This window comes from Limulus polyphemus, unplaced genomic scaffold (genome assembly GCF_000517525.1).
Source record: "Limulus polyphemus unplaced genomic scaffold, Limulus_polyphemus-2.1.2 Scaffold3002, whole genome shotgun sequence".
Taxonomy (NCBI): domain Eukaryota; kingdom Metazoa; phylum Arthropoda; class Merostomata; order Xiphosura; family Limulidae; genus Limulus; species Limulus polyphemus.
In genome coordinates, this window is record NW_013668612.1 from 1 (window position 1) to 24,069 (window position 24,069).

Genomic DNA, 24,069 nt, shown 5'->3' on the forward strand with positions numbered 1-24,069 from the left:
CCAATTTATTATGTCTCAGTTTGTTAATTAACTTTCCGTAACTTCGTTCCGATGAAACTTTAGCGACACAAGTCCTTACTTAATAAAACTGGTTTATTTTTTCCGAATATAACTTCACGATACACTTATTTTCAACAGTCGCTCTTTTACAAACGTTTTAACAACGAAAGTTAACTTCAACAACACGTCTCTCTCTGACTGCAGTTCAATTACTCATTACCTATACACACACTACATTACCGTCACGTTGTCACCCTCTTTTATATACCAGACTACCTATATCTAGTAAATACTAGAGCATTCGCCAAGGTACAGGATAGTTCTAGAAAATAGGTGGCGCTACACCAGTCACGTGACCTCGATGACGCAACAGCACCATAATTGAGGCAGTTTCTATGGCAACACAGTTTGAAATGGTAACTTAAGGGTAATTGTTAGAGAGGGAAAGGCCTACAGCAAAACTGTTGTGGTTACTCCCTCTGATAGAATGGCCTACTCATGCATCTCCACCACATTGGGTTAGACCCAAACTGAGGGTTAACCAACCAACCACAAATCCCAGCACTGCAATGCAGCCAAACTTGTTTCCACTGAGTTGACAGGAATATTTGAGTCTACCTATGGGGTGAATGTCACAGCAATTGCCAATGTTTCTGCCTGTACATCATCCAAGATGGAAAGAGTGGATCATTTACTTCTTGTAGAGCACTGATGGAGGAATGTGCCCATACTTTTCTGAGCAGAAAAAATAACAGAGCTATCAGTTTCAGCCTGTGGCTCAGCAGATGCTAGAAAACATACAATTTCAGCTCTTTGCTAAACAGCAAAGTAAGTAGGATTATTGGTACTAACCATTGGATCAGAAAGTCCAGGATAACCAGAAGAAGCTATGGCAAATGGTCCAGAAACTGGCAGTTATTATTTCTAGAGAACAAAACAGGAGCAAAGGCAACTGGAATAAAGTCAACATAATAGTTTTTCTGGGGCATGTGATATGTTAAAACTGTATAGAATTGGAATAAAGAAATCAAATTTTTACTTTAAGATAATAAGATAGAAAATACATGGTAATCCTGCATATCACACTTTTCCTTCCCTTCTGTTTCAGACTTGTCCTCGAGCCAACAATTACATTTAACTTTAAAACCAATTAACTTTATACTTGCAGGAAGGTCAAGATGTACATAACTTTCTCTTATTCCCATAAGCAATATGGATGACACAACACTTAAACAAAGAGCTACAACTTACAAGTCATAAATCCTTTAACTAAGAGTTATAAACAATACAGAATGAAATAACAAGAAAAAGGAAAACCCTTTACACATCACTAATACATAGAAACGTTTTTAGACAATGAAAATAAATACAGGTAAATCCAGTGAAAATAGTTATTTTACTTAAATTCACATAGCTTGATCCATATTCTGTGTTTAAAAAACCACAACTAGTTCAATATATAAGGGGGAATTATATACATCTGAATAGTACTGGAAACGAGTACAGTGATCTTCATACAGTCTACTTCACAGAGCTTCCATTATTTGTTTAGATACGAGTAATTTTGGAAAAATTTCAGACATTTTGCTTTAGAAAATCACTCAGTAACTTGGAAAACAGGAGTCACAAGGCCCTTTTAGCTGAATTTTCAAACTCCTAATGAATATCATCAGTCACGTAAACTGTTCAGATTCTAGATATTATATCTACCAACAACAGTTGTCATAGCTGTGTGATAATTTACCAGCTATCACTTGATATCCTGTATATAGATATCTCAATGAAACTCTGCTCAATAGTTACAATGAGCAAACCATCCTAACTCTATAATAATCAAGTGAAAATTACACAATGTATTGCATGCATTTCACTGTGAAACATCACTTGGTAGTTTGAAAATAAGAAATGTTAATTTCTTTCAGTCACTGATCTTACAACCAACGGTTGTCCTAAGTGCTGTTACAGCAGTTAATAGTACTCATAAGAATCAAGAGGTCAGCATTTTGACTGTTCACCAGAGCTACCTTGTGCTTCCTCAACTGACTTATCTTAAATAGCCACATAAGTACTTTTAGAATTTTTCTCCTCATTAATAGAACTAAGATGACACAAAACATCACTTTCATAATCCTCTGTAACACACAACCTTAGCTTATCAACATGTTCCATGTGGATAAGTGCACCACATAGCTACTGTAACTTTTATATTAATGGACCAATCCACCAGAATATAAGATAAGGACCTGTCTAGCTAGAGCTGAGCCACTTCTGCATCGCTGGCACATACTCTTGTCTCCATGGTGTAACATGTGTTCCTTAACTGTTATTAGAGCATCTCTTCTGCTAGATAGCACTTTCTTAGCTGTTGACACATAAACTTTAACTTCTTTACATATTATTATTTACACTGTGGCATATCTCCTCCAGGCAGTAGACTATACATCAAATTCACAAGGAGGAATATTTTCAAACCAAACATTAGCATGTTCAGTGAATAAGTTGATCTCTGTTCTGTTGCTTAGTATGTCATTAGACAAATATTCATCCCAATCAGTCTGCAAGGATTAACAAACTTTGCAATAGTTTGTATTGCTCATTATGCTACAAAATCAGAGTGGGAGTGATAAGGTGAAGTGCATGTCTTCAAAACAACCAACATATTGCACAACTCTAAACTGACTGACTATTGAAATTAGCTCCATGATCAGTGTGGATTTCTTTAGGTGTGCCAAATCTGTCTATCCAGTTTTCTATCAACACAACGGCAATGGAGTGTGCTGAAGTACTGACCAATTGATAAGCCTGGATTTACTCAGCAAAATAACTGATAATGACTAGCACATGCTAATTACCTCGTTCACAAGAGGACCAGTGATATTCAAGACTATTCTCCATAAAGAAAAACCAACAATTCTCTGCTGGAGTTCACCCTGTTTAGGCCAGCTTTTCCTCTGGAAAGCACACCCTGTACAATTTTACACAACTGCTTAAGGTATTGCCTTATTTGTGGACAGTAGAACTACAGTTGGACATTATCATAACTGTGTGTAACATCTTGATTAACTCCAGATTCACTGAAAAACTTAGATGTACACATATAAGCATAAGAGTTTGCACCTCCACAGACACATAAGCACCCCTTCTTTCTTGTATATATGGTTCTTGTTTGCATTTATTGGATACTGTAATGTATATATTATTTCATTGTAAGTTATCATCACTGAAGCTTTTATCAGTGTTACTACACACTTGTATATTATCAACAAACTAAAAAGATATTTCAAAACATTTTGGATCCAGGTTGCACATGCAGCTAGAAAGAACATTAGTACAAAAATTCCAGCAATGAGTCTACAATAAAAACAAAAGCTAGTTAAGCAACGTTAATCACAGCAAACATAACAGAAAAAGAAGTTTTTTTTAAGTTTTTAGAATATCTTTCAGCATTTTTATTTGAAGTATTTTAAATTTCTGGTATAATATGGTGTATTCATTGTAATAACAACTGCACCTCAGCTTGTGCTGTGCAAGGGTAAGATTGAATTGCAAGTAGGGACGATTTGGATCACAAAGTGTAATGAAATATCAGACAAATTATTCCCTATATATATATATATATATATATATATATATTGTAAATATCTCATCAGTAATAAGTTCTGATCTGCATTTTCATGTATATACTTGTCAGGATCCCGTTTATATTTGCAGATACATAATTAATGGTATATATTGCATTTATTTAATTAATATGGTCTGCTTTTCTTGTATTTAATACCAAGGTGTTTATTTTGTGTGCCTTATTTTTTTATTATCTTGCCTGTACTTAAATAGTTGAGTTTTGTATTTTTCATTTTGACTTTGTGTTAAAGGGCAATTTCATGATTAATATGTATTTGTGCTCTACTGTTTCACTTCCAATTTTGTTTTATACCTTTTGCATGTTGCTCTACATTTACATGGTCAAGAGAAAATTAAATCAGTTTCTTGACAAATGTGCAAATACATTTAAATATTTTAAAGTTAAATATGGCCTAAAAATATAGAGGGGGGTAAAAAGGTATGGTATGTAGGAATGCCATGTGTTTTATAACCCCCTTGTTTAGCATAAAATTTGTCACAATTTTCATTTAAGCAGACATATTTAACTTAACATAGACTGTTATGAAGGAAGTAACCAAGCTTCTTTCACCCTAGTTACCTGTTTTTCTGGGTCATTCACTTATAGTGTCATGTCACATGAGAAAAAGTTCTACAAAGTTGAACATACTATGTGAAAATAGACAATGATCTTTTCCATTTGGATGTCAGGTGACTACTCATGTATATAACCTTCCTTAGTTTTAATTGGGAATGACAACAGTCACAGGCCAGTGCAAATGCCTCAAGTATAATAGCATTATTGCTTTGTGCACATAATGGTATATTTTCTTGGTCTTGAATAGATACATACAAAGAGCTTTCTCCAGTAAAGGCATCATCCTTCATAAATACTCTTTTTGATTGTTTTTGTGGATTGAATAAAGATCAAATATATACTGAGCACAATGTCCTGTTGGTATAAGTCTGCAACAGGTAAAATATACTTGAAATTCGTTAAACACTTTTTTTGTTAGAAATTCATATTGGGCCAGTAAGGAAAGAAGTGATTAAATTTATGATCATTTTTATTGAGATGTAATTGTTGACCCAATTACCAACTATCTGATTATGCTTCACCACTTTGGAATCAGAGACCACGAGACTGTAACAATTAAAAAATAATTGTAATGTTTTTATTATTGCTGTGAATACATTTGCCTGTCCAATTTACCTGATTCAGTTGTTATTAAGGTTTTAGTTTTTTAATTTGTTTTTCTACAATGAAACTTCATTTATCCAAACACATTTGTGATGAGGTAGTTCTTCTGGATTATCAAGACATCCAACTAGTCGAATCAGCCATTTTGAATACAATGGATATTCTATTAACAGCATCTATTATCAATGAATGAACGTACGAGTGCAAACTATAAGAGTGGACATGCAACTGGTAGACAAAAATCAACTGCATTTAAATACACTTGTCAGTTTAATATTTTACTTGTTGCCAATAATTGTAAAAATTGCATAATCAAAGTCATACATTACGTCATTATCTTCACACAAATCCTTATTTTGTTCAAAAAATGACTCACTTATAAGATATTTCTAAATGTAGTTTCCTTGTATTAAGAAACATCATATTTTAATTATGCTAATATTTCTAAGCATCTTTGTTGTGGAGTACTGTGATTTGACAGTAGCATAAGTCGCTGTGATAACCTCTCAATATTTGTTAGAGTTTACATGTACATCCTTACTGTGAAGGTCATTCTCAGAAAAATTATCATAAATTGGTACCCACTTTGAGTGCATGTTTTTGTGGTGAGTAATTATCACCTCATTTGTCGTTGTTATCGACTCGAAAACATTTATAATTTACCGAATCATGTACTTATAGGCAATGCATGTTTGGATTTAGAACACAAACATACTGATTATTGATTAAATTTTTCATTGGGAAGATTTGTCTACATGAAAAATCATCCAGTTTGTTGATGTCCAAGCTAACAAGGGTTCACTGTAATGGGGAAACACCACATGTCAAACAATTGTTTGATGAATCATTCATACTTATAGTTTTATATGGCCTGGTGGTTAGGACACTTGAGTCACAATCTTACCATTTTAGCCATGGGAATGTTATAACATGAAGGCCAATCCCATGATTAGCTATCTATGCTGTACCCACCACACATATAAAATACCCAATTTTTTGCATAAGCCCTCAAGCTTAACCCCTGATACAAGGTGATGTTCATGTAAGAAATAAAAATATTTTTTCCATCATACATTCTACATATTGCATAACCTCTAGAAGTTCCAAAATGCATATCTACAGTTTTTTCAGTATCCCTGTATACTGTACCTGATATTTATTCTCTCCCTTACCATGAACTATTTCTAAATCAGCAGTGTAGGGTAAAATTAATAGTTGGTAACTGATACTAAATACATAATACCATGAGTGCACATAGCGTTAATAAATGCTTAAAAATTAAGTAAATAATAGAACTTTTAGAGCTTTTAAAACCATATGCACTTTAACATTTTTAATGATTTTATAAACAAAGCACAATTAATCAATGGAGAGAGAGAGAGCTTTAAGTAAATTGTAGTATTTTTTTTTTTCAGGTATTGATGACATTAGTATTGTAAGCATTTTTACATTATATTTTGAGTAGCCCCTCCTTTGCTACATTTACAACGATCCTTGAATGGTATGTCATGTTTGTTAGTAAATGCAATACATTTACACATTTCTTTTTCTCAGGATTTTTTAACTCAAGTTTGTATTTTTACAGATTCTAATAAAGAGAAACCTCACTGATATTTTATGTCAAGTAACTGCAAAAATCGTTCAGTGCAGTAGTTTCTAGAAATTCTTAGGAGTTAAATAACCTAATTATGAAAAAAACAAAACAAATAAATGAATAGGTCAACAATCAGTAATACAAACATCCTGATTTATATCTACATATGTATTTATCTATGTGTATAATTTCTGATAAACACTAGTAGCTTTCAAAAACAAGAAAACTGAAAAGCAACAATAATGTTTACATCCAGTCCTTCACGTATTTGTAGAAAAAATAACTTCAGCAACTTTCTGAAAATAACAAACTACAAGTGCTATATGTCTAATCTTTATACAAACAGAAAACCCATAAAGGTTCCAAAACAATTTAATTCAGAGGAGGAGAGCAAATGAAAAAATTTTTCAATACCTTTATAAATAAAACAATATCACTCAAAAGTTTGACAAAATGCAGTAAAGAAATAAAAAACTTTTTTTCTGTACTTTAAGAAGTTTATTATTGTATCACATTAAATATTTATAAACATTCAGTTTTAAAAAAATACTTGATGCAAACTGTAAAATTCAATGTATAATTCCAAAGCTGCAAAAGCACAATATGTCATTATACACCAGAAAACTTGAAGTATCATAAATGTGTGCTATAAATAACTTTTCAATTAAGGCTTTATATGTTGAAATCCAACTAGTCTGAAAAACTCTGGTGTTGACCAAAAGGCATCATAAGTAGCATACAGTACATTGAAATGTAGTGGAAATGTTACAATACACTCTTCTTACTAGAAACCCATATTTAGCCAGTAAGTAGGGATGCAATTAAAATTATTACCAGCCTTATTGTGAATGTTAAACACACCTGTTACCACCAAACAATAAAAATTATTTGAAGACTAAAAAAATAACGTGTAGAGTATGCACTTTTGGCTTTAATACAGTGAAGATACACGTGTTTCTACAATGTGAATCTAATGCTTTAATACAATGTAAATACAGGTGAGCTACAATATAAATGTACTGTTTTAAGTCACAGTAAATCAAATTTATATCTTTCCTTGAAACATAGCTAAGATTATTAATTCATAATATTGATTCTATTAATATTCTTTAACATGGCAGAAAGAAAACAAAAATAATACTGCTGGAATATATACCTGCAGTTGGCACATTTAAAATAAATGAATGAAATATTGTAAGAAGCTAAACTTTCATCATGATTCTAACGGAGCAAAAACAATTACTATCACTCTCCCTCTCTTCATTATAAACTAAAGTCTAAATTTCCTGTGTATGTGAAAGATCTTTATCACTTGAGCTTAACCACTTAACCTCAGATCCAAAAACGTTTCCTACTTTCATAGCCCAAGATATGATATGTCTTTATAAAATAAACATGCATATATTAGAATGCTTTTAATTTTATTTTGCAAAAACTATGTTTACCTGTTGTATTGAAAATTAAATTAATGAGACTGCAAAGTTACATTATACTAGACATTACAATATTTCAAAGTAGTTAATTCTTGAATCATAATCTATATAAAGGTTGGGAGTACACTCATTTTGAAAACTTTAATACTTGATTTACAATGAATTAGTCAAGTCACAGATTTCAGTAGTTTTCCAATATACTTTAAAGTAACTAACTTGGTACTCTGAACAGCAATAGACACAGAGTCCTATGACAACATGAACTATTCTATATCAAAATCTAATTTTAACTGCAAGAAAAAGCTCTTGGTAGTAAAATACTTTGATATGACGAATACATTAAAAAAATTACAAATATTGGTTTTTTTTACACACAAAACCGAGAACATCTATAAAACTATATCTATACTGGCAACATTATGGCTTGTTCTGGTCCCTTGAAAACTTTAAATGAAGAAGACAAAGTAGTCTATAAAATACATTCTTCCAACAGTTGTGCATCATAAAGGCTTAAAAATGATAGGATTCTTAAATTGTATATTTTGTACATTCTATCTGGTATAATAATTTAAAAATAGCAACTATATATATAGTGGTTCCTCAATGTTAGTAGTTTTGGATCAAACAACACTAGTCAAGAATTTGAATATAAAAACAAAACAATTATTCATTACGGAAAATTAATAAAGGCAAAAGGATTTTCTTAAGTTTCTGAAACTAGAATAAATAAGAGAAATGAAGCCCTTGCTACACCTCTGTGGATTTGTTATCGAGGTCTATTGTTATTATTAACCATCATCAACCACTCACCAACAACAAACTATACATTTATTTTTCTGTTTTTGATGCACAGTGGCTTCTAACCCCTATCTCAATAGAGTTTGTTTTTTTCTTGAAATCCTTTTTCTATCAGCCACATTACATCATAAAGGCTAAATATAAGCACTGTATGTACATTAATAAACCTAATGTAAATATAATACATAATTTAGATAATCAGTCACTGCTAAACTCATTATCAAAACCATACCTTCAAAACATTCTAGTTACAATGTGACTTTTATAATTTTAAAGTTAACAATATCAAATGCATAACATTCAATTAACTTATTCCCATCAATCTTCCTTCTAATACCTGAAAGTATATATAAAAACATGCAAGTTTCATTTGTGCAAATATAAAGTCATCCAATACTGTTATATATTTTACAGTTTTTCGTACTGTGACCTCTAGTTTGCATAAATAACAAAAGCTTGTAATATCTAGAGAAATTTCACCTGGCTTCCAAATAATATAGTATCTATTCTAAAGTGCTATCACACAACAGCATTCCAAACCCAGTGAGTTCATTATTATGCTTTCACAAACATATCAAACAATGTGTGTGTGCATGGCCCAATTCAGATTTGAAATCCTTTAAACCAAAGCTAGTAATATAATACTAAAATTCAAGATTAATAGAATTCTGCACATACAGGTAAAAAACACTCAAACACAAGCAAAACAAGTTTGGTATACTTTCTGTTTTTTACATGTCACAGTGTAGTAAATAAACAATATATACAATTGATCCAAAGTTTTGATTAAAATAATTAAAAAATAAACTTCAAGTTCAAACAATTTTTCTGGCATGCTTAAACCAATCTTTTGGTGATTTTTCTAGGTAATCTTTGTTGTTGTTTTTAATCACATATCATATTTGTTCTCTAAGAAGAACAAGGATTTTGCTTGAGATAATCAACACAAATTGCTGTTGCTAAACATAAGAAAAAGCACAAGTTCAAAAGTAAACACAATGAATTCCCATTTTAAAATATACATGAAGCATTTTACAAAAAAACAACAATAATAAAACAACTAAAGCAAACACAGCTTGTATCTGTTTAAAAATTATGTAAATGTGTCTATGAAGGAAGTACCTTATGTCTTACAGTTACAACATAAAAGAAAAACTGTCCTCTTTAACTACTCTACAAATTAATAACTTTTGTTTCTTTATTGTGGTGAAAGTTAGCCTGAAATTAATCTAAGCAAAGATCTAACATGACTACATACATTTTAATTATTACTGGGTATTTGATATTTACATGTTTTAAAAAAATTCATCTTAGAAATCCAACTCATCCATAGTTCTAGACAGTCTGACATTTTCTTGTTTTCTTCTCTGACTTCTCCTTACTGCATCAGCACGGCGATAAGGCTCATTCTTAAGGCCTATATTAAAATAAAATACAGAAACATTTTTTGAAAAACTCAGAGTAATATTTGGGACTATGTAATATTCTAGTCAGTAAGTTGTTATTTCCAGCAATATATAAAAAAAGAAAGGAAGGAAAAAAAATACAAGTGTATGATGAAAATCTAGAAGTTAGTAGCATATTCACTCAGAATTTACCCTAACATGAAATCATTCAAATGAATTTCCACACAAACTGCATGTGATTTAACACAGCTGCACTGTTCTAATACGACTCATTTTCCTATTAAAACAAATATTAAGTATTAAATATAAAAGTTTTTGTTATGAAATGAAAACCATGAATCTTGAAAATAAAGGTTTAAGATAAACCTGTACAGTGCATTACAAATAATTTAAACAGGGTCCCTCTTTTTCTAATTCCATGACATTGCATTACTTTTCACAAAATTCCATGACTTTCAAGGATTTCCAGAACCTGTACAAATCCTGTTAATACGCCTCCTTCTTTTGTCATATTTTGGCATTTCTCGTCACAAAAGCATACATATGTTTGAACTGTTCAATAAATCCTTTAAAAATCATATATGTTTTGTTTAACTCAATGATATGTTATATTAGTGCATGAAGCAAACCATTAGTTGTTCATGTGTTTCATATTCTTTCTTTAAAGTTACTATTATTAACACTATTGGTTCAAATCAATGTTTAATGTATCTTCTTTTATTTTATTTTTTTTATTATACACAGATTATTTTTCATTGTTAGCTCAGCATATGGATTTAGAACTAACCTAATTCTCCTAAGCAGCCCAGATCTCACAAAATACTCTTGGAATTAAGACCAAGAATATCACTAACAGTGAGGGTACCCATCTGATGAAACAATATATTCTAATCTTTATAAGTAAGAATGTACAAAAAGTATGTTTGACTAGCTATAGTCATTACTAAATTGACTTTTAGTTGTATGTAGATAGCTTGGTTTGATCAGAAGTCAGTGTACTTTAACCTTGTCTTGTGTGTGTTCTATTCTTTACTAGTTATTACGGTAGCACTGACCCTTAAAACTGGGCAAACGTACATGCTGAGGAAACACTGTTAAATACTTCTTTTAACTTTCAAGTTGAGCACAAAACAAAAGTATGATGTCACAATCTCTGAAAGTACACTTTCAGTCATACATGTCACATGCATAATTATTGCAGCAGGGATAAAGAAATACAAAACAAACTGTTTTAACACCATAACTTTACTTAGGAATGATAAAAACGTGAAAATTCATACAAATCTTCTTTGCGAACAGCCTCATAGTATGAATAAAGAACTTTTGCAAATTTTCTGCAATGTTAATGAGCTATGAGCAATTAATTTTAATTAATGCCTTTATTAATGGTAATTAGATTCATTTGGGGTAAATAGGGAGAAAAGATTCAGATTATGCTACCCAGGGGCACAGGTGGAGGATATAATTGACAGAGTAGGAGATATAATAAAGAGGGCTAGCAGAGATGCAATTTTTGGGGTGCACGTAGGGGCTAGCGTTATAGGGGAATGTAGGTCAGATGAGCTAATTAATAAGTACAAGGGGTTGATAAAGGCATTTAAAGAAAAAGGCCACAATCTGTCAGTGTTACATCCCCAGAATTAACTGTGGGGATGAAGTTATAAGTAAATCACTAGGGCTTAGGTTAGTACGTAATGATGAGCAGATTGGCTGGTTGGACTTGTGGGATCAGTTCACCAAAAAAAAAAAGAAGGTTTTTTGGAATAGATGGTTTACATTTAAATAGGGTAAGGGCTGGCTTGTTTGCTATAGCAACTAACTCAGCTGTAAGGGAAGATTTAAACTAGGACTTAGGCTTTAGATCATTTAGTGAGTTGTGCAAATAAATGGCAAATGGGTTTTAATTATAATAAATGCAAGATAATGCATGTGGGTTATCATAATGTGAATTATAAGTATAAATTGCACGGAAATAACCTTCATAGTGTTATGAAGGCAAGGGATCTTGGTGTAATAGTCAATCAGTCTCTGAAACCATCCAAGCAGTGTGCTGTTGCTAGTGGTAGGGTAAATAGGATTCAAGGTTGTATCTACAAAAATACTGAATACAAGTCTAAAGAGGTTATAATTTCAATGTAAAGGTCACTGGTTAGGCCACATTTGGATTACTGTGATCAGTCTTGAGCTCCTTACCTTAGGAAGGACATTGAATTGTTGGAAAAGGTTCAGAGAAGAGTTACTAGAATAATGCCTTGGATGGAGGGGTTGTCATACGAGGAGAGGTTGAAATCTCTCAAATTATTTTCTCTTGAAAAAAGAAGAGTTGGGGGGATCTGATTAAGGTGTATAAAGATTGTAAAGGGAATTCATAGTGTTTGATGCTTAATCTTTTTTCATACTTAACAGTGAGAATAGTAGGTTTGTTTGTTTTAATTATGCACAAAGCTACACAAGGACTATCTGTGCTCTGCCCACCACGGGTATCGAAACACGGTTTCTAGTGTTGTAAGTCCACAGACATACCGCTGTGCCACTGTGGGGCGAGAATAGTAGGATAGGGGACACAAATATAAACTTTGGCAGAGTAGGAGTCATCTTCAATTAAGGCAGTTTTATTTTTCTAACAGGGTGGTTGGCTTTTGGAATGGGTTGCCTTTGGATGTTGTGGAGGCAGTAAATTTAAGTGAGTTTAAGAAAAGGCTTGATAGATATATGAATGATAAGGACTGGCTTTAAGATTTTTTTTTTAAATTTATTTATTAATAGTTTTAATTTAGTTTAGAGGATGGAACAGCCAAGATGGACCAATAGATCCCATGTTGTTATAACATAAAATAATGTTTAGGAACAAGACAATTGGTAAAGATTTTTTGAATTAAAAAAAATTCAAGCTGTGAAGAGTATAATTATTAACAAGTGTACTCAATTTCATGCTGATATTGGCTTTAATGGTGAAGTTGTCATGCTAATAATAATAATAATAATATACTGGTGACTCCAGTGACAAGTTAGCATGATAAATTCACCATTAAAGCCAATATCAGCATGAAATTTAGCATACTTGTTAATATTACACTCTTCATAGTTTGAAAAATTTGTAAAGTTTTTAATTCAAGTTATAAGGATGTTCATAAAGAGGATGTGTATCAATTTTCATGTTTCTATCATTCCTAAGTAAAGTTATGGTGTTAAAACAGTTTTATGTTATGTATTTCTTTATTCCTGTTGCATTAATTACACATATGACATATGTGACTGAAAGTGTATTTTCAGAAACTGCAACATCATACTTTTGTTTTGTACTCAACTTGAAGGTTATAAAAAGTGTTTAAATGTTTCTTCAGCATATAAATTTGCCAAGTTTTAAGAATCAGTGTCTTAAAGCAGCTTTAAGAATCTCATTTTGATACCAACTATGACTAATCACATTTGGAAACATATGCATAATAAAGACGTACAGGCAAAATGTTTTAAAGTTGTTTATGACTAGTTCTAATTTATTACCATTGGTATTAAATTTTCAGGGCCTGACATGGCCTAGTGGTTAGAGTTCTCAACTCACAATCTGAGGGTTACAAGTTTGAATCCCTAATGCTGAACATGCTCATCCTATATGGTGTAAAAATTCTTGGTTTAGAAAAATACTGGCTGACCCCAAGCTAGTTAGGATCAAGGTCATTATGGAAAAGAAGTATTTCATTGTCAAAAATTTATGTTGGCAACAATTATTCTGTGTGCTAATCAAAAGAACTTATTTTTAATGGTTAAAATGTAAAATGTATTTGAATAATCCAAAGCATAAGTATAGTATAAATGTATGCTTTATATGTTAAAATAACATTCTATAAATTATCTTGTGCTATAAATTATCCAGCAAGTTCTGATGATACTCTATACATATATATAACCAGTGTCCCAGTGAAACAAAGACATATTCATTAGAACTAATACAAACATTAATATTTTATGAATGATCTAGTCCTATGTGCTCTCAGTAAAAAATGCAGCTAAATGTTGATTAGTACATCAAAGTCACCTTTTAAAGGGAAAAGTTAAAACTCACCTAAGAGTATGTCCTCTAGTGCTCCATTATAAACTTCATCTTGCTTTAACAGCCTTTTTTCTTTAACTTGCCGTGCTTTGTTCTTCAATTCATTAATTACAGCATCCTAACAAACAGTTGGAAGAATGTTTCATATTATGGAATAATAAAATGAAATCAGAATTCAAAGGATTAATTGAATGAATGGAATTAAAGGAAAACATAATATATAAATATATTTGTTTTCAGTTTTTATAAAAAATTTATCCCTAAACATTATTACAAGTTACAGTTCTTACAATAAGAAAGAATATTTTTTAAATTGGTAAAATGTTTCAATCATTCTCAAATACCCAAGATGGAAGATTTTGATGTAAAAGTCTTAATTTATAATAAAATAATGCTTATAATTATTATGTAAACTCAAAATGAAGTTTTTAAATGAATACAAATTTTGTAATACTTAAAATAAAAATTAAGTTTTAATCAAAATTCTATATACAAATCACTATTTTGTGATTGATGTACTAAAATCTTACTATACAAAAATATTTCCTAAGCCAACAAAATATATACTACTATTCCATTTAAATTAATCTTTTTACAGTAAATTTCACCTGTGTGTTTTTTCTTGCGTTTAAATAATTCTTCTTTTTTACATTTTCCAGAGGATTTTGCTCTGCTTCTTTTGCAGCTTGTTCCTGTTTCCTCCTTAGCTCATTTTCTTGTTCAGCTTGCTGCAGTGAAATTAATATAAAATGTAACTACTTGTTAGAATTGAATTATTACCTGAATGTTTCTGATAAAGTATTGGTAATCAGATAAAATATTATTTTGAGTTCATTATAAATTTCAAGTTGTTCACATATTACTAAAGATGGAAATAATTTGAAATATGCAGAGTTTTCTGTATCATAACATTTTATGTGTCTTACACTAGATTTCAACAAATATAAATTTAACATCAATTTACTGTTTTTGAATATTTATTAATGAATAATATTAACTTATCTAGTTGATGTTTTGAAGCTTATTTACTATCTAGTTAAGGTATTATAATTCATGAGCAAATTATTTAATATCTCATTACTATAAAAGTGTAACATTTTAAACTTTAATCTCTCAGATTTATACTAGGAACAAACTGCATATGATTAGACCTACACTGTTCTAATACATGACTTGTCTTTGTACGAAAACAAACAGTAAGCTGACAAACTTATTGGAAATGGAAACTGAAATGGAAACCAAGAACCTTAATATGCCTTTAATTCATCCACAAAAGTTTTCATTTACAACTTCTCAGTGTATGTAAATAAAAAAAATTAAAATATTAAGAAATTTAGAATCAGAATATCAAAATATATATAAACTATTCAGAAATTGCTAGTGATGTTGAATTGTGTTTTGAATATATCTAAGCAAGACAAATGTAAGCTCTAAAGCTGATTTTATGAAGCTTACACAAATATTGTTAAAATAGCTTTTAGAGTAAACAGCAATAAAACTTACTTTAAATGCCTTTGAAAATCGAACAAACAAAGAGAAAAATGTGTTCGCAGCAACAGTTCGAGCACTTTCACCAAAATACTCCACACAATCAGAAAAGGCTTCCTGATGATAAAGTGGAAAAAAAGAAAGCAAAATTTGAAATTTCTGCTGCTCTTGAATCAAACTTCACTCATTTTCAATCACATTCCACCATAAAAATAAAAAACAAATAGAAAACAAAAATGTAGATTTCATGCTAGATTGGTTTTCTTGAGTCAAAAGGTATTAGAAACAAAAGATGGTCTTTTAAAAATATTTTTTGTTTATTGCAGACACTCTGCAATGGTCTCTAATGTTCAGAAACTGTGAAAACAAATGTGCATAAATAAAAACCAAAACTCATCTCAATGTTAATCCTGCAGATATAAAGTTGAAAATCAGTGTCTGATTACAAAATACTATTAAATGCATAACCTCTTGCAAGTTCTAACATCAAGATATTTAATTACAATGTTTATACTATTATTCATTTAGTCTACTACCAATTCATACACTATCTTTAACAACCTGGAATACGCAAGATATTTGTACTATGTCAATTTTGTTATATTATTAAATACTAGTTCCTCAATCAGTCCTTTTAAGGATCAAATTTTTAAATAATAGTCTGCTTTCATTTTGTGCATCTGTTTCTTTAATTCTTAACAGAACAGCCTTGTTTTCTCAACAAAGTGCAAATCTAGCCTAAAGTCTTCGTGGTGTAAAATCTTGAGTATATACAAAAATGTAATTTTGGAAAGCATGAAAATATCATAAGAAAATAATATTATAATTCATGCATCCTGACTTCTTCATTCAGGTGTCAAGAAAATAATACTTTGAAAATTAAAAAAAAAAATTTATGCACACAAAAATCGAAAGTAAAATTATAGTCTATTAAAACAAAGAAATTATTTTATACAGTGCCATCAGCACATTTTTAATAACTAATAAAGCTGGGATACTGATATGAAATTGTAACAGGTTCTTTTATTATTTTATTTTGATAATATTTCTAATAAAATTTATCAAATAACTCAACATTATGGAAAAACTTTTTTTAGTCTAACAACATGCTATTTGTTTTTTTAGGAATTTCTAATATGCTCCAATAAAAAATCTTTAAAGGTACATGTGTGTGTGTGTGTGTGTGTGCTTGTTTACAAGCATGTCAATTAGTTGAACTGTAAACTTGGTCACTGTCTAGAGTGACATAAATTTAGCACTTGTGATTTTATTGCTTATGCTTTGGACTGATCAAATAATTTTATATTTTTGTAATCTAATAAAGAATGTCATTTACTAAAACATAATACCACAAATATCAATGAATAATTTAAAACTGCTGAACTAGCAGCAAAAATGTGACTACATGACATTTTAGCTTAATTCAATATTCTGATATAAAGACTCAACTCTCCTTACTACACACAGAAAATAAGTTCTTTACTGTCTTATCATTAAACAGTCTGTCACCTGGTTGTACATCAGTGTTTTTAACTATTTTATAATTAGTAGAAAAAAAATGTTTTCAAACTGAAACTAATGTTTACCAACTACCAAAAAAAAAGTCAAACTATTTAAAAATTGTATTACAAAATAATATTATAACTATAATATACAACATATCACCATTCACATTCTAGTAATTAACACAAAGTTAAGAAAAACATGAAGTCAGAGATGAAATGAGTAAAAAATTGATACCACAAATATATACTACAATACACAAAAAAGTAACATAAACAGTATTAAATTATGATTTTAATTACTGGTCTTCTTCTTCAAAAAAAAAACAACAACAAAAAACAAAGCATTTACTAGAATGTGTATGATTGTAAATATTACAAAATACTCCAAAGAAAAAGCATGAAAATGTTCCCTCTTTATTTCTCTTGGTTAAGTGAGAAATTCTTGGGTTATTAGCCACATCACTGAAATTGTCATTCCACATTTTCCTTATACATCTATCACATGACTGTTCACTTACAACACATTTTAAGAACAAAGAAGGGTAGGTATGAGAGAAGAAGCTCATCTCCATTTTAATTATATCAGCTTTAAAATAACAGTATTTTTACTTCATGAATGAATTTGTGTTTTTAAGCATGAAAGACATATCTTACTTAACATATGAAAGTAGTAAAAGGAAATCAAAAATAAAACTAAAAATAAATGTGCATCCAACTAACTTGTGCTGTTTTTGTATTGGCCTTTAATCTCCTTAGTTTTTCTTCATTATTCCCAAGAAACTCTCTCAAAACAGCAGCATCCTTCGCATCACCACGAAGAGCCAGTTCCTTCTTACATAGGTCCAGTCCTTTCTCTAATTCACTAACGTCTATAAGAATGTTCTCTAGAGAGACTGAGAAAGAAAGAAATGCATTACAACTTATACCTGTTCTTCCATCTTTGGCAGATATTTCAGGAAGTTTATCTTCCAACAAATTCTTGCTCACATTTTACAAAGAGATTTTCCAGTTCTTTAAACATGTGTATAGCCACCCACATGACTGAACTGGTGCAAGCTATTGGTAAACCACCTAATATACAAACATTTAGAAACTTAGCAAAGGTTCTCGGCTAATCAACTGATGGCTGCTAAACCGGGTGAAGACAAGCTAATGGTTGAAGCTGGAGGATTTAGTGATTGGCAGACAAGTAAAACTAAGAACAGCCATGATACGAGTCAATTGTATTTAACACAGGAAAAAGGAGCTAAAGAAGTGATGCTTCACATTCAGCATGCCAGCTTTTTATTTGTTCACATACTAGTTATTAGTGACACACATGTCCACACTTGACTTATTCATTTGTTCTCGGTTTAATGCTGAACTTTGGTTCAGTTCCTGCACAAAGAGGCAATACTGCTTCATCCTAGTACACGCCCTCTCAATAACAAAGGATATAAGAAGAAATCTATTAGCATTTCATACCATCAGTGTCTGTATCTCCACAAGATAGTTCAATGGTATTGGTTAAAAGGCTGCATTGAAAATCTTCAAAAATCATCCATACCCATTTTTTGCATTAATTAGATATTGGTTCCAAGTTTTCTGATTCTACACTAAAGTCTGCTAAAAATTCGTCTGCTGATAATATATACAAGTTGAGATGTGTTCTCTTTCAAAAGTTAAGAGAAGAACAAAGATAATTGTTCCAAGTTTTCAAATTCTACTCTGAAGTCTGCCAAAAATTTTGTCTGCAGATAATATATACAAGTTGAGATGTGTTCTCTTTCAAATAGTTAAGAGAAGAACAAACAATCTGCCACCTACTAAAGACTCTCTGTATGAACATAAAAAGAGGACCAATTATCAAACTTTGATTTGGAAATAGTCATTACTTTGTTATCCATCCATACCATCATTTAAAGCTATGAGTGGAAATTAGTTGAAAATGTATTTCAGCCTGTACTTACAAGTTTACCATGTACATCTTCAAAATTCACTAAACTCACTTCTTGTTGTTGTTGTAAGTTAAGATGTCAAAGTGATGCTCAAGTAAGGCATATAATCTAGTATTCACAAGTGCATGGAATCATGCAAAAATGTGATGGGTTCCTTGGAAGGAAATGATAGTAGTGATGAAAACTGAAAAAATAGTAGACTATAGGGATACTTATGTAACTATCTTCAGTTTAGATAAATATTAACATGAAGTTTGAAAGTAGAAATAACTTTTAGTCTTGACATCATAAAATTCTTTCAAACTTGACCAAAATTTTAGCTTTTTTTTCTTATACTTTCAAAATAAAGCCATTTTTGAATTAATTATATGACAAGATACAATTTATATACAGAAGAACTTGACCAAAATTTTAGCTTTTTTTCCTTATACTTTCAAAATAAAGTCATTTTTGAATTAATTATATGACAAGATACAATTTATATACAGAAGAACTGCTGAAAGTAACTGATGGTAACCATGATTTTTCTTCATGTTCAAGCTATCAAGAGAAAACAAACTAACATTGTGTGCTCCAGGGCCCTCAGCAGAATTGAAAAACCTCTAAGATCTACAAGTTTACCACAGTGTTTGTTTCTTATTTTTTCTGATCAGTGAACCAAAATTTTAAGGCACTTTTGGCAAACAACCATCAGTCTATATTTTTTATAACTAGATGTTTGCTCTGATGAACAATCAGAAAAGTATTTTAATGATGCTAAAGTGCTTTCAAATTACTCTGAAAAAGTTGAAAACTAAAAGTGAGTATATTCTATTACTAAATCTTTTATGTTTGTGGTTAGATATTAAACAAATTTAGACTTGTCAGGTCAAGTATATTAGCCATCTATTTCCCAAAGTAAAAAGAAATACTTTTTCAAAAAATATAATTTATTATATTCTACGAAGTATATACCTCCGGCAGCTTTCTCTACAAATCGAAGTTCACATTCAAAATTGACTACATCTGGAAAATGATGCTGGACAGTATCCACTATGTAATGAAGTAAAGAAATCTTTCGATCTGCTGATTTTGCATCTCCTAGCTAAGAAGATAAAAAATTACATGTAGATTTAAAATATACTCAGTGTTTGGAATATTAAGAATCATTTACATTTGGTTTAACTATAGATAAGATGCACTGGTACTGGATTTATATTATAAAAACGTACTTGTAATATTTTCCTATTTTTTGGTGCAATGCATTACAGAAGCATTGTATAATCTTATCATTGACCAATCACATTATTGTGTTTACCAAAGCATTTTCTTGATATTAAACTAAGAAAAAAAAAATGATATTTCAGATCCAAAGTGAATCGATGACTTTTCTCTCTAAACTCAACTTAAGTATGCATTTGTATCTTCTGGTTTCACAGAACTCTACAAAAAAAAAAACGAATTGAACAAATTATGAACCCAGGAACATGACATTATTAAATGCACTTCTCAAACATCTTAAATCTCTGCCAATGTATCATGTTTCTAATTTCTTAATTAAATACTGGTAGCATGTTACTTTAAACTTTGAAAAAAACTACTAGACTCAATGCTATTGTAGAAATAATGTTTTTATTAACCATTTTCAGACCAGGAGATTGTCAATGACATCCCTTGATTTTTTAACTTCCCACAGAGGAAATACTTAACCAAACTGCATATATTTTTGTAAAAACTTACCAAATAGTATCTAGTCCCAACTTTTAAAAAATAATACAATTTGATTTACTTTTCATATAATTTTTAACATTATGAAATTTCCAAAATCCTGTTGACATAGCTATGGAAAAACTTTGAAAATACTTTCTTTTGTCATGGAAATTAATTTTTATCTATTGTTGATCATAATGTTCCATTTTATATAAACAATCCACTGGCAGATTCAGACCAAAAGTGAGGCACTTAAAACAAAAAATGTTTACCACCAGTACATTTTAACATTTCTTTTCAATAAACTTATTTTCTTCTCAGTAAACCAACAACAAAATTCACCAATGAATAATGAAATTTAAAAATTAATATCATAATAAATACATTAAACGTGAAACTGGTTTTCTTCAACTTTATCTTATAGACATTTATCAGCAACACATGAAGAACATATTACCTTAAAATGACCTGAGTATACAAAATATGAGCATGACCAAGATGAAATACTTAAAATAACAAAATCAGCATCGAAAACCTTTCTCGACTTTTCTTTTTCAATTTTCTCCAGAGGGTGCAGGTGGGAGGAATGTGACCCTCTCTGGATAATGTTATGCAATCAGTTTCAACTTTATTGATATTCACTAACACATTTCTTTCATTACTTTATTTTGTCAATTACAGTAGTCACTACTTCCAACTATGAATTAAAAAAAAAAAACATGGAGAAAACATAATAATTTTTCATTGAACTATGACCTGACTTGTTACAATGATGACAGGTCAGGCAAAATAATAAAAAATTCCCACATCTGTGGTGTTTTCTTAAGTCTTCTAAACTTCCCACTAAAATCCACTGTTTTTCTCTGTACGAGATACATCTTATCATTTTAACACAAAACCATAAAGTACTTCTCGCACCACTTTATTCACCTGACATAAATACTTTATAATCTGTTATATCTAATGGAACTTTGCCTATAGCTATTTTCAAAGTGGAACTTTTTTTTTATCAATTATTCATATCACTTACTGTGAAGTCATAAAAGGGTGGGAATGAGAGGCTGTACTAATAAAATCAGAGAAAGAGTAAAAGAAAAATCATGTTAGAGACAAAACCTCAAGAATTATATTTTCAAGAAATGATGGTTTCTTACCAAATATAAATGTATTCTTTGGATTAGCAGAAAAAAATCTTAGAAAAATTCAATAAATGAATATTTTACACGTAAGACTCCTCAGAGATGTGCAGAATCATATGTTTGAATATTTCTACATTAAATAAATGTTATAAAATACAATTTATTACCTTTAAATCAAATTTTGAAATGGGTTTACAAGTGTTCACTTAATATCCGAAAGGTTATCACCAGTCTGGACAGAATTAATTTAAACTAAGTTATTTTTCTAAAATATGGAATATAATAACAATGTCAAATAACAATAAATTAGCGTATTCCTTACCTGACTGATTCAAATTCTACATTATTCCAATGTATAAATGTAAATTGTATTACATATAACAGTTTTCTATAAAACAATTTTGATATTTCTTGGAGTACATGTACAATTTAAAATGATTATACTAATTAAAATATTTCGAAATGTTAAGACTTACCATATCTAAGCTCTGTAGTTTAAACCCATAAGCTGGTCCTCTCTTAGCTCCATTCATATAATTACCAAAGGCTAGAATGATCTTTAAAAAAAGATTAATTTTGAATTAATTAGAAAATTAAAATATACATATACAAGCAACAAACTGATATCACAGGAATAAAAATATTATGCTATAAAAAAACCCACAAAATACACATAAAATGATGCCATGTTTGGTAAAATCCACTACCAGAGAAAGCAGAAAATACTCACCTCTAGCATTTTCCTTATCTTCTTTGAATTCTTTATTGACCTTGAAGCTGTGATGATGGAATGAACTTGCTGGAAAATGAAATAATTACAAATTACAAGTGACATATTTTGGAAAAATATAGCTTTAGACCTTTTGCTGTATTCTGCATTCTATGGCATGCTATCTGTTTGTATGTGACTGTTCTGCCAATGAATCTATGATGCATATTATCTTTCTCTCCTTATGTCCCTACACAAATGTTTTTGCCTTGCTATGCATATAACTATTTGCAATGGAATCTATGAATTTTCTAGTGGTTATATGTTATGTTGTGTAGACCACATGATAAAAGTCATGTGAATGCTGCACATCTTCAGCAGGATAAAACTCTTGGATAGATGTTTTGGGATAAATACTGGGGCCTCTCTGAGATTTTATGCTTTACTTCTGCAGCTTTATGTTGCTGCTTTGCCACAACAAACTTGAAAAACAAAACAAAATGAAACAGGATCAACAACTGTTATAATGTGAATGGCTTTTCTAAACTGGTTAAGCATGATAATTAATTACATTTGTCAAATTAAAGAAATTAGTACCGACTTATTATAATTCTTAACACTAAATTCTTTATTAAGTCCCTTAGGGTTTTTCAAGAAGAAGTGTTTATAATAGTATTTTAATCACACTGTGGCAGACATAACTATTGATGACAACAAGAGCTCATCAGGCCAGCTTAAAAAAAGGCATTCACACCATAAAAACTATATTGTAACAAATGGCTTATCTTTTTCAGCACAGGCTCGGTACCTGGGAGTGACCTCGTAACCATTTTGTGCTTATTATAATTTTCATGCTATAACTTTTAAATTAGTAAGCGTATGTCCACGAAATTTTGCATATTATCAGTAAACATTACAAGGCTTTCATATGCAAAATATCAGATTTTTTTATTATTAAGTCCTAAGGTTTGTTAAGCAATGTTTTACTCAGGCCTTTTTTCTATTTGCATGTTGCCTATCCAACATGCAAAGTAATTTTCATGTTAAGATTAAAAATACTTTTATGCATCAGAAAAATTTCAAACTTCACATGTGAAATCTTTATAGTGTCCAGATAATTATCAAAAGTTTCTTAAGAAAAAAAAGCTTTATATTTTATCTGTTATTTTCATTGACAAATCTCTGTATGGGTTTGGTTGATTTGACTGATCTCGTAACCCCATTAGTTATGCTTTTTTCGTTCTAGAATGACTACAAATTATAACATGAAAACACAAATTTTTAGACTAAATATCTTATATCTCATAAACTTACACATTTATTTATATATATATAGCATTTCAGCCATGCCTGGCTAACAATACAGAAGATGATTGCATTAATTCTGAGCTGGTTAAGAAAAAATTGTAAAGTTGAAAAATGAAAAGAATCTTGGGCCAGATAATATTTCCCCAAGCATTTTGAAGGAGGTTAAAGATTGGATATGTGAGCCACTTGCTACTATTTTTTGTTAGTTCTT

General features: G+C 30.4%; 1 protein-coding gene across 1 annotated transcript in view; it reads right to left on the reverse strand.

The window, feature by feature from the left end:
- Positions 1-4,779: 4,779 nt before the first annotated feature.
- Positions 4,780-24,069, reverse strand: part of LOC106468420 (formin-like protein CG32138) — a 118,714-nt gene continuing 99,424 nt past the window's right edge. The window contains exons 19-26 of the mRNA XM_013928848.2: positions 22,572-22,640; positions 22,318-22,398; positions 19,968-20,097; positions 17,797-17,969; positions 15,587-15,688; positions 14,692-14,811; positions 14,096-14,201; positions 4,780-10,043 (exon numbers count right to left, since the gene is read on the reverse strand). Of these exons, the coding sequence (XP_013784302.1) occupies positions 9,937-10,043; positions 14,096-14,201; positions 14,692-14,811; positions 15,587-15,688; positions 17,797-17,969; positions 19,968-20,097; positions 22,318-22,398; positions 22,572-22,640 (888 nt within the window). The 3' untranslated portion in view covers positions 4,780-9,936. The remainder of the gene's footprint in view (positions 10,044-14,095; positions 14,202-14,691; positions 14,812-15,586; positions 15,689-17,796; positions 17,970-19,967; positions 20,098-22,317; positions 22,399-22,571; positions 22,641-24,069) is intronic.